Below are 14,563 nucleotides of genomic sequence, written 5' to 3'. Positions count from 1 at the left end.
TTTTTGCTATTTCTGCATATATTGTTCTTCAGTTTGCTGCAGTTCCTTATTTTATTCTGAAATCCATCACTTACCTTGATATTGGAATAGAGAAAGAGAGGTGATGAGAAATATAATGAGCTCAAGAGAAGGAAAGAAAGAAAAGAAGAGAAGAAGAGAGAGATTTTGTGTGGAAAAATTTTATAAATAGTGTGTCTGCTTGATTGTTTTGGATTTCCTAATTGGAATGTGTCTATTTATACATTACTAAGTGCTAACTCATTTTGCTTAGAGCTTCTACAGCCAATTATGGTGAATGATAAAGAGATATATATTGAATATAGTGAAATTTGGCTCTTGCAAGCATTGATATAACAGAGCATTGCATTGAAGTCTAGATATCAAACCCTGAAATCTATTTTGAAGCACAAACTAACAGCCAATTTTAATCCAAGAAGGCACCTTTTCATGTATTCAACTAGAATCTGTGTCTCTTTTGGGGCATGTGACCAGTTGTGACTGGCGCGGGTCTCTTTGAACAGGCAGGCTGATTTGTTACAGTCTCAAAATAATTCTCCATGATGTCCTGCAAAGGATTCTGATTCTTCTTGTCTGAATCATCATTCTCTGGCTCCCGCGGAGCTTGCACTGCCTGAGCTGGATGTGAATCAGGTTCTCTGGGTGGCATACTAGATGTCAACTGGACTGCATCCAGAATTTCTGGCAAAGTCTCAACATGGACAGTCTTTGGCTTCCTTGGTTGGACCTTCTGTCAGATGAAGTTATCTGAATTGATATCTCTCAGTTCTGGTTTCTGTGTCAAGCAGTCCCAGAGCTTGAGTACAGAATTCCAGGTGTAGGTCAATGGAATGGATGTGTTCTGTTTTGGACTGTTGTTATCAAGATACAGCTTCATGTATGCTGCTAAATTTGCATACACCTCTATTATCATAACTGTCAGAGCAGAAATCATGGCAATTAAGATTTACCATTAACTTATGTTCAAAATACCATTTCTCTTGTGGAGCTGACTTCTCAAAATTGACACATGGCTTGACCCAGTAAAAGACTTTACAGAATTGATCCCACTTGAACAATTAGGCAAAATAGCTGATCAGCTTTTGTTGATTGGTTATTTCATGGAGTCTGAAATTGGGATTCTCAGTCAAGCTGAGTTCAATATATTTTCTGACATGATCCTACAAATGAGATCAGTTTATATCATAACTAGGAGTTTAGAGATGTTGTTTCAATCTTCAAGCTACTCAAGATCTTATATTTTCAATCTTTACAGAGGTCTGACATGTGCCTGGAAAGTTCACAAAAATATAAGTTGTTTCCAGCTTTCCAGTTCTCAAGACTCAGTATCTTCTGGATGGTATTGGAAATTGGGTAAGTATTTAATGTTAATATATAGACCCATTGCATCCAATTTCATATCTTGTGCTCCACTACTTGAACCTGCTTTTCAATCTCTGTATGATCAGAGAACACTTCAGTTCAGGTACTTGTATTTGAACTGAACAATGCTCCTTGAGCCTTTGGCATGTTGTGTGATTGGGCCCATGAGAAGGTGTGAGCTGTTCTTTTTAATGCTGGTGTGCTCTGTATCTCTGACATTTTGGCTATCAGATTGCTGTTGAGAATGAATGAGAGTGAATGCTTGAATTTTGGAGAAGTTTGCTATCTATTATATAGTTGACTTGGAGTGCATTTGACTGCCCAAGTTGCTATTCAGATCTGTATCCATATTCCCCTACATTCTAAAATTTAACACTGCTAAGTGATTGATTTCTTTGAAATAGGCTGATCATTCAGGAGGATGCAGATCATTGCTGATCTTGCATCTCTTAGAGCTAATTACAGGTCTAGATGATCAGAATATTACAGTTGGTCTGCAGTACAGTTGGCACATTTTGTGGCTGCTCTAACATTCAACTTTGCTATAATACATCCAATTCCCCAATCAAACAGCAATTTTCTTTCTAATTTCTACATACTTTGTCCCAAAGAAATTCTGCAGCAACTCTTACTGTTCCTGCAACTTAAAACTCAACCACTGTGGAAACTAGTGTATAAATCTCAAGCAAACATGCAAGATCCAAGATACTTGAGGTGTATAGAGAACTATATGTTTTGGAGAAGGTGACTTCATTTGCCATTCCTAGTCTTGCAGTTTTGAAGGTGCAGACAGCCTGCCTATTTGTTGCAGGAATTGCAAGATTGCAATTGTGTTTTACCTTCAGTGGAACCCAACATTCAGCTGAACAATCAAACTGAGGAGTCAGAATTGAGTGTAAGATCTTGGATTCTCTGTCAGTCTGCATTATTCTAATCACTGTATACAGAATGCAGCAAGTCTTTCAGATGCCTCTGATGCTCTGTCTGATGCTCTATCTAACACTCATTCTGAACCAGAAGACATCAGAATGCAGGAGATTATACAAGAAGCAGTGGCAGCTCTACCCATGGAATCAGTTGATAACAATGAATCACAACAGTATGAAGAGCCTGAATCTGAACCCTGGTTACAGACTATGTTACATCCAGTGCACCTGGTTGGTAATGAAGATTCTGATTTTCATTCATAACTAGAGGATTCATTGGGCAACCAGTCAGCTGAGATCTACATCCTGACTACAATGAATGACCTGTTGGAGGTCCTAGTCCATGCATGTGTGGAGCCTGATGAAATGCTGGACCACTTCACACTTGCTTTAGAATTATGGTGCAAAAAATTGGGAATATCTCACCAACACTATGAGGCACTGTGGGAAGTCTTACAGATTCCTGAAGACATCAGTGCACTGAGATCTCTATCATTGGGGCTGAGCATGTTGAAGAAGAAATGCAGAGCTCAATTTTCTATGCTTCCCATCTGATGGGCATCCATACTGGCTGTTTCATTGAAAATGCCAACTCTTTCACCTGCCAAGAAGTGACTAATACAGATATCTCTTACATCTAATTTATTCTTTCAGGATCCTGTGGCTCTTTTGTCATTACTGGCAAGGTCTCCTGTATTTCACAAGAAGATACATATTGGTATGACTGATCTAGTTGACAACCTGACTGAATTGTGGCAATCATGGAGCTGGAAGAGCTCCATTAGATGTTTGTTGGGTGACTTTGCATGGTATTCTGATGGGACACCAGTCTTTCCTTCTGATTTTGTTTGTTTCAGGTGCAACAATACTGCATGTAAGTGCACTTGGAATGAACAAGAAATCTATATTGGAAGGATTCAATTTATGGGTTGGGACTGGAGACTGGCCTGCACAAAACCTGATGAAATTGTTCTTATTATTCAGTACACTATTACTGCCAACAGCTTTAATAAAAGAATCCATTTGCTGAGATCTCTGCTTTGTCTGAATGAGCTGCTCTTACTGAAAGACCAGGAAACTCACATCATACATGAAGACAATATTCTAGCCTGACTGGATGTCCATCTTGACTACATCTTTGATGAATCAGATAGCTACAAACTCTCAGAAACAAATGGGTTCTTTATACAGCAAGTGATAAATACAATTTGCCACACATCATCTGTACAAGAGCTCTGACTTAGCACTTCACTCTGGAGTGAACTGGAAATTGCAGCATACAGAAGAGATATGCTGATCAAGATGCTCTATCCAGATGATGCTATCAAGAGAACTATATCCATTCCCTTCCTGCTGTTTATTGATGGATTTGATCTATATCAGAACATGTACCAAAATATAACTGGCTTCTATATAATTTCTGTAGGACTTAATGATTCCAAAAGAAGACAACAAAACAATGTATATACAATTGCTCTCAGATCTCATGCTACAAATTTTCCCAATGTTGTGGAGGCATTGGCTCCTGGTTTACAAGCAGTTGAAAGAGAATTTGACATTGTGATAACTGATGAAGAAACTGTCAGGGTCATTGCTCCTTGTATTGCTTATCTTGATGACATGCCACAGCAAAATGATAATGCTGGAATCAAACACCCTACTGTAACAGTCTCCTGTCAGAGCTGTACTGTCTCCAATGTGGAGAGGTTCAATATGAATTTCAACTTGATGAAATACAGTCAATATCATTATCAGCTACTCAATTTGCAGGCTGAAATTGAGGTGAAGCAGACTGTTCACAAGCAAGAAGCACTGTGGAAGACCCATGGATTGGCCAAGGAAAGTCCCCCAGTTTTGAAGATCTGCCTGGCACTGAATCTGGTGACATTTTTCCCCTCTGATCTCTGTTATAGTGAATTTTCAGGCCTGTCCAAAATTGCGCATACATTATTAATATTACATATATTGACATCTGAGGGGCAGAAGGAATACTATCAAACTCTACAGAGATTTCTATTTCAGAGACACTGGGCCCAACTGCAGTCCTCAATTACCTATCTGGAGTTCTACCAAATTCAGAAACATGCCCAAGCTTCAATTGTGATCTCAATTATACTTCACTTTGCTCTAAAGTCTGACTGGATTCAGACTGTTGTTCAGCAGACTCTCTATAACTTCTTTAATGAACAGTCAATTGATTCTGACATTCTATGTTTGTTGCTTGCTAAAATCTTTAGTGCTATTGCAAGAAGCAATTCACTATTAACTTCTCAGACATCTGTCAGGTACAATGAACTTAAAAGTGTGGTTGCCAATATTCAAACTATGCTTCAGAAAGTGATAGATGCTACTGTCATGGCTGTCAAGATACTACAGTCAGCTAGCCAGGCAGTATAGATGCTGAGATCACAGCAGAATTCACCAGTGTTCAATCAGATTGTAATACTCCCAACAGAGAACATTTCAATCAATACTGTCAGTATTGCTCCAAAAGCAGGTAAGATGTTACATGCTTTGAAATACTAACCAAACATGCATATCAGAATGCACTATACTGATCAGGTAAAGGAGTATGCTGTGCCAAATAACTGCAATATACTGATCAGAAAGGATAAACACTGTGAATACAAAGCATTTGTACAGCAAACTAACAAGCATGATGTTGAAAAGATTTTACTGATTCATGAGAGCTTCAAATGCACTATATTCTTGATTCTTGATGGGGCTCTTATGGAATTGGAACCCTATATCAGCAGCCAGATGAAGCAACTTCATCATGAATGTCTGATTCTCATGCAAGACCTTGTGTGATCAGAACACAATGAGCAACAAGATGATGATGAGAATGCCAACAAAGCTGATGATTCATATGCTACCATCCCCTTTCATACCTTAATTAATGCCTACTGCCAACTACCAGCTAGCTGCAAAGTTATAGAATTGCTTGATTTACAAAGTGTGCAGCTTTCCAAACTACTAATTACACATTTCTTTTTGCAAAAGCTCCAACTTTCATACAGCAGTAATTGGGCATATCAACATATGCTTGACAGAGGTTCAACCCCAATCTGATTGTTTCAAAAGCTGACCTTTACATTCAATAGAGATGCACATTGCACTACATTGAAACTTGATAATCTGGTTGAGTATACTTGTGTGTCAGGCACCAAGATCAGGCAAATAAGATGTATATTCACCCATAACCAGGGCAGCTGCTGGAGGGTTTTTTTTGCCATGTTCTCTGCTCATGAAATTTGGCACAAGAGGGTACTGGATTTACCAATTTTGCAGGTGAATTGGGATGAGATTTATATAATTGGCCTACCTGCAATCTGCAAACCAAGCCTTTACATAATACCTGTCAGCAAAGATTCCAAAAGACTTAAACTGGATTCTGCTCTGCTGACTACCTTTCTCAACTGCACTTGGAGCATTTTCTTTTTATAGATGGATCAGGCAGTTTGATGTATGTAGTATTACACATTAGTTGAAATCTCTCCAGTGTCTGCTGGGGTAACTATACTATAATGATTTCTATACTATAATGGTTTCTATACTATAATAGTTTCTATACTATAATGGTTTCTATACTATAAACATTTATAAACCTGAAAAGGTATCCTGAATGTTCCTAGATATATTTGTTGATCAGAAGTTTGAATGTTTCCTGATTTCTACATTGAGGATTGGAAGCTACATTTCTGAATTTGGAATGTATATATTTTTAAACTTCCAAACAACTGTGGATTTGGATAAATGTATATTCCAACGTAAATGTATCGGGACTAGTGGATCTACGGTTTACAAATCCTCCCCATTTCTGCTATGGGACCTTTCTTTGGTCACGTGACTCGTGGTCCCGCGATGCTTAGATGGTGTTGGTTGGTCCGCCCGCCAATCAAGGTCCTTATCGCACGGCTGCGCCGCCAGGTCCGTAACACTTTGGTCATATTTGACAAGCAAGGCTGTGTTTTGCTCCAATCGACCTTCGCAAGGCATCTTTAGCCTTGGCGGAATACCAGGAATTGGAGATGGGGCTGAAGACACTTGAGAGTTCGTACCATGAGGCTGAAAGGGGCGGGGGGATTTCCCCTTTTGACGTACAAAATCCTCAGAAAACTCGGCGGCAGGTAGCACTCCTAACCATCTTCAAGCTCGACAGGCGAAGCTCAAAACAAAATACCAGTTTCAAAGGACGATGTCGGGATTTGAAATTGTTGGTATAATTGCAGGCGCCAGCCAACTTGTTGACCTTGGGACCCGCTTATCATGCAAGCTCGTTCGCTGCTATTTGGGGGCTAAATCCTCAGATACCTATCTTCAGCATCTTGCAAATGACGTCGCTTTAACATCTAGTATACTCGCCGACTTGAAAGAAAATTTCGGAGACAGCGAACATGCTCAACTATATTCCCCCATGGCACTCAAGGCAGCAGAAGAGACTGTTGCTGAGTGTACAGCTGTATTTAAAGAAATTGAGAGAAAAAGTGACCACGCGGGTTTGAAACACAAAATGACCCGGTGGCAGAGAGCAAAAAGAGGATTCAGCATCATGAGACAAGAGTCGGATTTGAGTGCCCTCGGTAACAGGCTACATGACCTGAAGTTAAATATGATCCTCTTAGTTCAGACGTCCATATCTGCCGCACAACACAGACGGTTAGTACAGCTATCCATTTTATTTGAGCAATAATAACGTCTTGACAGTCATTGTGAACAAAGTATATTGAAGGATGGCCGTGATCTTCTCAGAGCTGTGCTAGACGAAATGGAAAGCAGCAAGGCAGGATTCAACTCCCCGGGTTTAAATCTTCAATCATCGCAAGCTGGTAGATCGGCCGAGGCCTCGGGGTTAAAGGGCCGTTTACCGTTCAAGCTTCGAAGCTACTATGACTTGATGAAAGGTATATTGGAAGCTATCGACAGCGCAAGGGATTTACGGGACCGAGCCCGTCAACACCGGCTGCGTAATGGAGTTTTGAAAATCCATGCTATTGAAGCCAAATTGTTTCGGCAGAAGTATGGAATCTGGACCAGGAAAGTTTTTGCCGGTCATCTTTTCCAAAGGTTTGAAGCAATTGCTTGATCTAGCCACTGGAATCAAAATCTAATGTTAGGAGTAGGAAACGAAAGCGGATGGGGACAAAGTGTCTAAGGGCTGTCAGAGTGGTTCATCATCTTGATGCAATTGGACCTATTGAGGCGCGCGACAGTACTTACAGCTCAGATATAGAGGAACCTCCCGAAACAGCGGATATAGCTTTGAGTGGAGTGGAACGCTTACTACTAGAGTGGACAACATTGACATTGGAGGAAATACAGCAGAAACAGAGCTTGGATTAGGTAAACCCAGATTATATATGAGGCCGGCTGTCTTCCATTGTATATTCTAAATTAAGTAGTTGTGGTTTCGCCGTTGTACTTGAAAATTTGGCTTGGAAACATGGACGCGGAGCATAGCCTTCTTTTCCCCAAACGGAAGAAATTTGGCCTTTTTCTCAAAACGAGTGATTGGAACTCTTAAGCATTTCCAGGGCTAAAAGGACCATCTCATCTTCCTCCTCCTCCTCCTCCTCCTCCTTCCACTGCGTTCCATTTCGTTTGTCCTTGTCATGCTAGACAATTCTAGCTTCATAAAAGCTGAAGAGCCAGACGAGATCTGAGTTCTTGGCGCCGTTGAACAAGAAAGGCATGAATGGAAGCTCCGCTCCATTCAGTCCGACATAAGAAGGGAATATAAAAACTAAAAAGACAAGAAGAACCATAGACAGGATGGGTAGCTTGCTTTGTTAGAGAGTAACATGTTGAAACCCACCCACAAACGGATTGACCTTTCTCCGACAATGCTCAGAAAGCAGCGTACTGTTTCCGCTGGCAAGCCTGATCATAGATTGGGTGCCACCGGTACACCAAGAACTGGGATAGCAAGACTTGCAAGGAAATAGAGGAAGTGGCTGAAATCTATAAATTGCCAGAATCATCAATAAGGTCTATGCCAAACAGTGGAAGCAAAGGCTCAACCCCCTGGATAACTCGACCGCCCTCTTCAACGGCTCCACCGATTAAGCCAGCTTGTCTTTCCCGCCCCAGATGTTGTATGGATGCTCCGCGTGGTATATTCCCGGGAATGGGTCCTCAAACTGGGGCGGCACCATGATAAACGCCACCCGAAGGATCCAGCGACGTGCAGCCCAAACTATCACGGGAGCATGCCAGGCAACCGGAAGCAGTGGACATAGAGGCGCAGTAGTCCTTCAGGAAATGGTATGGTACTGTGTATGACTCTGCGTTTCTCCCAGCAAAAAGATAGCAACAGCGATCCCGGTATGGCCTACGCTTGAATTAGCAAGTAATGAAGTGGCGGAATACCGCTCAAAAGGCAAGATTGAACCTACGAAACCTCAGGCAAAGCACCGTTGCCACTACTTTCATTCATACTGACGGAATTTGAGGCTTCATGAAGCCGTTCTTTCTTGATCTTGCTTCTCTTTTTTCCCACTGCAGAGTCGGCACGGTGTATTGAAAGCCAAACAGCGGGGGCCGGGGAGGGAGAAGATATGCCTAATTTAAATGGGGGGCAAAGAGAACTTCAGCGAGTGGGATCTCCAGGCTTGCTTCGTGGTCAAATACAAATGGTTAATGCGTGCAATCCGGGATATTTAAAAGATAGGAAGGTGGTCTGTTTGGGTGGATAAACATCCCCCCCAGTTGGCGCCTTTTCCTGTTGCCGCAGCCTCGCATGCATTATCCTAAACTCCCTTGGCGAAGGTCCGATCCCTCAAAATTATCGCTTTTGTCCATCTGCATGAGGGAAGACATGTGTCGAGTCTGTATCCACTGATTCTGCTTCTCATTGAGAAAATGCCTGCATTGGTGTTCTTCTCATCATCGCATCAATTGAGTCATTGCCGAGGCCTCGTATGCGATGCAGGCTAACCAACGAATTGACGATGACACTACGGGATCATCTGCGCAAAAGCATGACCAATCGGAAAAGCAAGGGATTCGGCTTTCGTTTGAAGGGGAGGGGGTTCGATAAGAATGCAATGCCATTTTAACAGGATCCGTGATTCAGAGTGTATCATCTCCCAGATATATATTGATGTGGGGTCTCGCGATAGCGAAATTCTCGCACTATCAAACACGCGAGTTCCAAAAACTTACTACAATGGCGAACAACCAGTCTCTTTTAAGTTACCTGATGGTGGCACCTCCCGGGCTTCCCACATTCAACACGAGCAAATCGCCCAACACAACGAACCCCAACTACGGTTGGGGGGACATCATCAGCGTTGGCGACTGGCCTGAATTCTCTTACGCTCATATCACACACCACTATGGGAACTTGCTTCAGCAAACGCAAATTGCAAGTGAACCGATGCCAACTTCCCCTCCGCAGGCGATAAGCACCGAACCAATGTTCGCAATGCGTTTCAACACCTACATCCAGAGCCGAGTGCGTCGTGCGCTGCGAGCTGGATTCCAGCATCTTGCACCTCAACTCGCAAGCCTCCATCTTTCTCCGGTAACGGTTGATATTGGTGATGCGGCAGCTATCATTGACAACTACCGGCCCGACATTGCATTTTATACAGCAAATTCCTCGCCGAACCGCTGCCCTGGTGATCTAAAAGTATCATGGAAGTGGGAATCCAGCTATCGAACCTCACAGATACCAGCAGAGCGAAGGGAGTATCTGCAGGTCCTCTCTCAGGTTAATTATTACATGGAACAACATGATGCGAGGTACGGTTATGTCTTATCTGACACTGAATTGGTACCTATTAAAAGGCTAGAGGCGAGAGGGAATCTACTGGTTGCACGTGCTATACCATGGGAAGCCGAGGGACCTGAACGTCTAACAGTTCTCCTGGGACTGTGGTACCTTGGGATGTTAAGTGCAGCAGATGATGACTGGCAGCTTTTGTAATCTTATAATTTTCGGCGTCTCCTCAGAAGTAATTTTCTAGTAGAACTTGGTATTGGGTGGGAGGCCTTTTTTCTGGTCTTCTTCCTGTGGAGGTCATTAGTATTCCTGAATAAACATCGGGGTAGCAAGACAACACACAAGCAATTGCCCGAAACTTTCAACAACAGCAGTTTCAAACTCGATCCGCTGGTGTTCCTTCCCTCCAATTGAGCCGTTTTCGGGGAGAACAATCGCGGTATCAAAGTCAATCCACACAACTCTCTCGGGATCACCGGGAACGATCATAATGTTCTTTGGATAAGGATCATTGTGCTCAACTCGGGCGGAGTGAATTCGCTGGAGGCCAATAACTGCTTTCTGTAATCTCTCTGGGGTGTAAGTGACGCAGTCCAATAGCTGAGGCCTCGACAGATACTCGATCAGAACGGCACAGGGAGGGTTGACATCTTGTTGAAATGCATCAAGATGAGGGGCACAGTTCGCCGGGTTGATATCTACCGCAAACCCGTAAAATTGCGGAACGAAACCAGTATCACATATTCCGAACTGTTTGAGGCGGCAATAGGCTCGAATTTCACACCGAGAGCGGTTTAAATCACGAATACGGTCAGAGGCATACCCAGGATCTCTGTTATTATGGAACTACGTCCGTATCCCCATTAGCAAAGACAAACGTTGTGGTTGAGAAGAGGGCACATACGACTTTCAGGACTCGGGCCTTGCCATAGTAGTTGATATGAAATATTGACGATGCCTCTGAGCTTCTCAGGGTTTTGACGAACTCCACCTTTTCAAAATCAATGTTGATCTTGAGGCTGTCATCAAATCCTCTCTCATCACGGTAGATAGTATCGGCCTTCCTGATAGATCCAACACAAGTCTTTGGCATGGATATTAGGGTGCTGATAGCAAGCGGACTGAAAATGTTGAAGCATCTGGTGAACGTTTGTACAGCTAAACACGCGAAGCAAGGCAAGGATGAATGTCACGACCAGAGACCAGCTGGTCCCGCCAGCCTTTCGCATCAAACTCCAGCATCACGTGATAATTCATATTTATGGTTAACGTGGTTCATCACCCAACAAGCACCACCACCCCAAACACCCTTTTTACCACCCTAGAAATCTACAAATTCAACGAATGTCACCACCACGAATCGAAATTGTATATTATTAGCTATAAAATATTAAAAGAGCGTATTCTAAAGAGTATAGAAATCAGTATGATGAGAAAAACAAGCGATGGTTTGGCTTAATAGAGCGACCAGATCGGCTAGCCTTGGTGTTTAGTAGGAAAGTAGGTAAAGGAGCGTGGGACTGGGGGTGAGAGCTTGAAGCTGTCAAATTACCGAAAGGGGAGGTTTGTATAGGGGGTAGGAGGTTTAGTTTTACTATTAGGAACGGGCTTCCGCTGTCGCTTCGGGGGGTGGGGGGATAGTTCCGCAGCGGCCCTCAGCTCTTGCAGCCTTCCGCTCTGCTAGGGTGACTGCCTTTTGATCCTTTTGGACAGCGCGTCGGAGCTCGAATCCTTCGACTTGCGCGGCCTTTTGCTGCTTTTGGGCGTCTAATTCGTCAGCGCGTTCGCGAGCAGCCTGGATCCTAGCAGGTGAAAAGAATTGAGCTTGACCCGCATGTTCCTTATTGAGTAGACCTAGGGGCTTTCCATGTTTGCGCCTCCTTTGTTCAGTCTTAACAGTCTCCTTTAGGAAGGCATTTTCGTGCTTCAAAAGGTTGTTTTCATCTAGTAGTTGCTCGCCGGCGCGTATAAAACTTTCAACATTACGACGAAGAAGCGATTGACGAAGCCGAGCTGCCCTCACCTGGCGGCGGAATCCTCGAGCAGTAGTGGGAGCAGCAGGCCTAGTAGGGGCCTCGGGGGGTGTAATAGGCCGGTCTTCTTCTTCTTTGAAGAGGTCTCACACGCGGTCAGGATTAAATGGATGAATCCCCATGGCTCAAAAGGCAGACCTAATATTCTCTTTTGTAAGAGCTTTTTGCCAGGCGACATAGAAGAGCTTCCAGAAATCGCGTTTAGTCAGTCTTAAATAGCCGTATCCTTTGCGTAGGTGATCTTCCACCTCTTTTGAATACGCAGTTGCCGGCGGACTAAATACCGCTACGTCAAGAGGCTGCAAACGGTGTGTTGAATGCGTTGGAAGGACTGCAACTAGGACCTTGCTCTCAAGTGCGTAATCGAGGAATTTCATACTGATGTGAGACGAATGGCCATCAAGGATCAGGAGCCTGTATGCATCGCGTTTCAGTTTTGTATGGCGGTCGAATATATGCTCTAGCCAATATAAACAGTAGGAATCACTGCTCCAACTGTTGGGCGACACTGCAAAATAGGCAGTTTGCCCGTCAGGCTTAAATTCATCAAAACAGACGTCCTGGAGATCACGTTCTCCTTTAAATATTAGTGCTGGGGGGGGGGGGGGGGGGGGTGGAATTTCCAGTTGAACTGATCTCTGCGATCAAAGAGATAAACTCCCCGTTTCCATCCTGCCTTTTTGCTGATTTCTTCGATTTCAAAGCATTAGAGAGACAATTCGCTTCGTACACTGAGTAAAACTGATCACAAAGCCTTCCTCATCGCAGTTGTATATATTTGATGGCTTGATGTCGTATTTTTCAATCAGTTCGTTGAGCTAGAGGGTAGGACGCTGGTAGTAGCAAGGCCGCGATCAGAGAGGTCTTCCAACTGCCGGAGAAGCTGTTTTTCTTGCGCGGCGGTGAGCTTTTTGTGGAATCGGGAGGTAGCTTCGGCTTTTGAGACTGCGAGGCCTAGATGACGGCGCCACATTGTAATTCGGTTAATTTGGTGCTTTCTAGCGATTGTACTGTAATTTGGATCCTTTGTTCCATGTAGACCTTGAAGCGCTATCTTCATAGGCCTTTCGTTGACCATTGCGTTGGGATTGTATCCAAAACCACGCAATTGCCCTCGATGCATGCTTTTAGCCCAATCACCCTGCGAGTGTCAGGCCCTCGCCAGGCTCCATGCATCCCGTGTTGTTGCATGCCCTGACAGGTAGCACGATGCCCCAGTGGCTGGGAAGAATGGCCTTCGGTGGTTTGTGTGGTCGCGCGGATTTGCCCTTCAGAGGCCTTCTCCTTTCCAAGCCTAGAATCACTTCTTCAAGCTGTCTCACTGTCGCTTCGGATTTCTCTATGGATGCTTTCAACCTGCCACCGCCGCCGTACCACTGTCTTAAACGTTGAAGTTCAAATTCCCTCCTTCGGCATTTAGTCGCAATTTTGATGCAGAGTGTACACAGATCTTGAATAACCTCAGTGTGGCCAACGAGTTTCAACCCACAGGTTTCACCGACTCGATGTTGATAGGTACACCGAATGGAGAACCTGCCCCATGTCCAGTCGCCGCATCGATATAGTTCTTGGCCGTAGAAGCACATTGTCGCCAAACAAAACGTTTGAATACCGAGATCCTACTCATCTAGCAGTTAGTGCTGCCACAACGTGCTGGTGAATTCAAGTTGCATACAACACTGATTTCCCACGGCGGGTTGAAACCACTTCATCCGGCTTAATATTTCGTAATCAAGCGTAATTCATATATTTCTGAACCAGCATTGTCCCTGCAGTAATGGCTTCTGGGACAGAGTAGAACTGACAATGGGAAGGGGTGAGCGTCCTTTAAAGAAGGCTCACATGGGATACCCCGCCCGGAGGTTCCATCTTTCAGAATGGCTGGTTTCCAGCGTGTTATGAAGGCCTAAAATTGGGCGCCCAAGGCCTGATTGCCCAGGCATGCGGCACAGTTCATATGTGGTGCGGCGTAGCAACAGCAACACTCGGGGTGGCCGAACATCGCTGTGGTTTTGACCCCGGCTGCGCCTTTGGATCTGGCGAGCCCTTGTCCAGTTGCAAAGAGTGTAGTGGTGGACACTTGGTCAAAGCAAAACAGCGATTGGCTCCACCATCCGCGCGTAATTTAGCGCTGATGTGATCCAATCAAGAGAGATTATTAGTTTGATCTCAAAATCTCCGTGATCGCGATCAAATACCAGAATGCCAGTCTTCGTCCCGACCCTTTTTATTGTCTGGTAGACGAGTCCGGCCAGCCCCAGACTTCTATCGTCTTTCGGCCATGCGTTTCAAGTTGCTGGAACTGGCACAAGCACCATGCCTCACCAATCACTCGGCTCAGGTATCTAGCGAATCGTGAGTAAAGTCGATCTGAACAACATATTCATTCGGGGGCTGTGGCAGGCCGCAAAACCGCAAGTCTAGATGGCATCTTCATATCTATACAGTATAGGATTTGTTGAAACTCTCAAACAACAAAATGTTGAGATGGTAGAACC

General features: G+C 44.0%; 2 protein-coding genes across 2 annotated transcripts; one reads left to right on the top strand and one right to left on the bottom strand.

Moving 5' to 3' along the window:
* Positions 1 to 6,262: 6,262 nt before the first annotated feature.
* CIMG_10439 (uncharacterized protein) lies at positions 6,263 to 7,649 on the top strand (the record flags this gene model as incomplete). The annotated part of the gene is made up of 4 exons (XM_001249276.2): positions 6,263 to 6,406; positions 6,469 to 6,965; positions 7,014 to 7,373; positions 7,430 to 7,649. The coding sequence occupies exons 2-4, from the start codon at positions 6,505 to 6,507 to the stop codon at positions 7,647 to 7,649; spliced, it is 1,041 nt and encodes a 346-aa protein (XP_001249277.2). The 5' UTR covers positions 6,263 to 6,406; positions 6,469 to 6,504.
* A 2,623-nt stretch (positions 7,650 to 10,272) lies between these two features.
* Positions 10,273 to 11,125, bottom strand: CIMG_10440 (uncharacterized protein; the record flags this gene model as incomplete). The annotated part of the gene is made up of 3 exons (XM_001249277.1): positions 10,273 to 10,320; positions 10,375 to 10,878; positions 10,937 to 11,125. The coding sequence occupies 3 exons, from the start codon at positions 11,123 to 11,125 to the stop codon at positions 10,273 to 10,275; spliced, it is 741 nt and encodes a 246-aa protein (XP_001249278.1).
* Positions 11,126 to 14,563: the final 3,438 nt, after the last annotated feature.

Source organism: Coccidioides immitis (assembly GCF_000149335.2).
Source record: "Coccidioides immitis RS genomic scaffold supercont3.1, whole genome shotgun sequence".
NCBI classification, from domain to species: domain Eukaryota; kingdom Fungi; phylum Ascomycota; class Eurotiomycetes; order Onygenales; family Onygenaceae; genus Coccidioides; species Coccidioides immitis.
The sequence above is the reverse complement of the archived record's forward strand: the minus strand, read 5'-3'. Positions and strand labels throughout refer to the sequence as shown.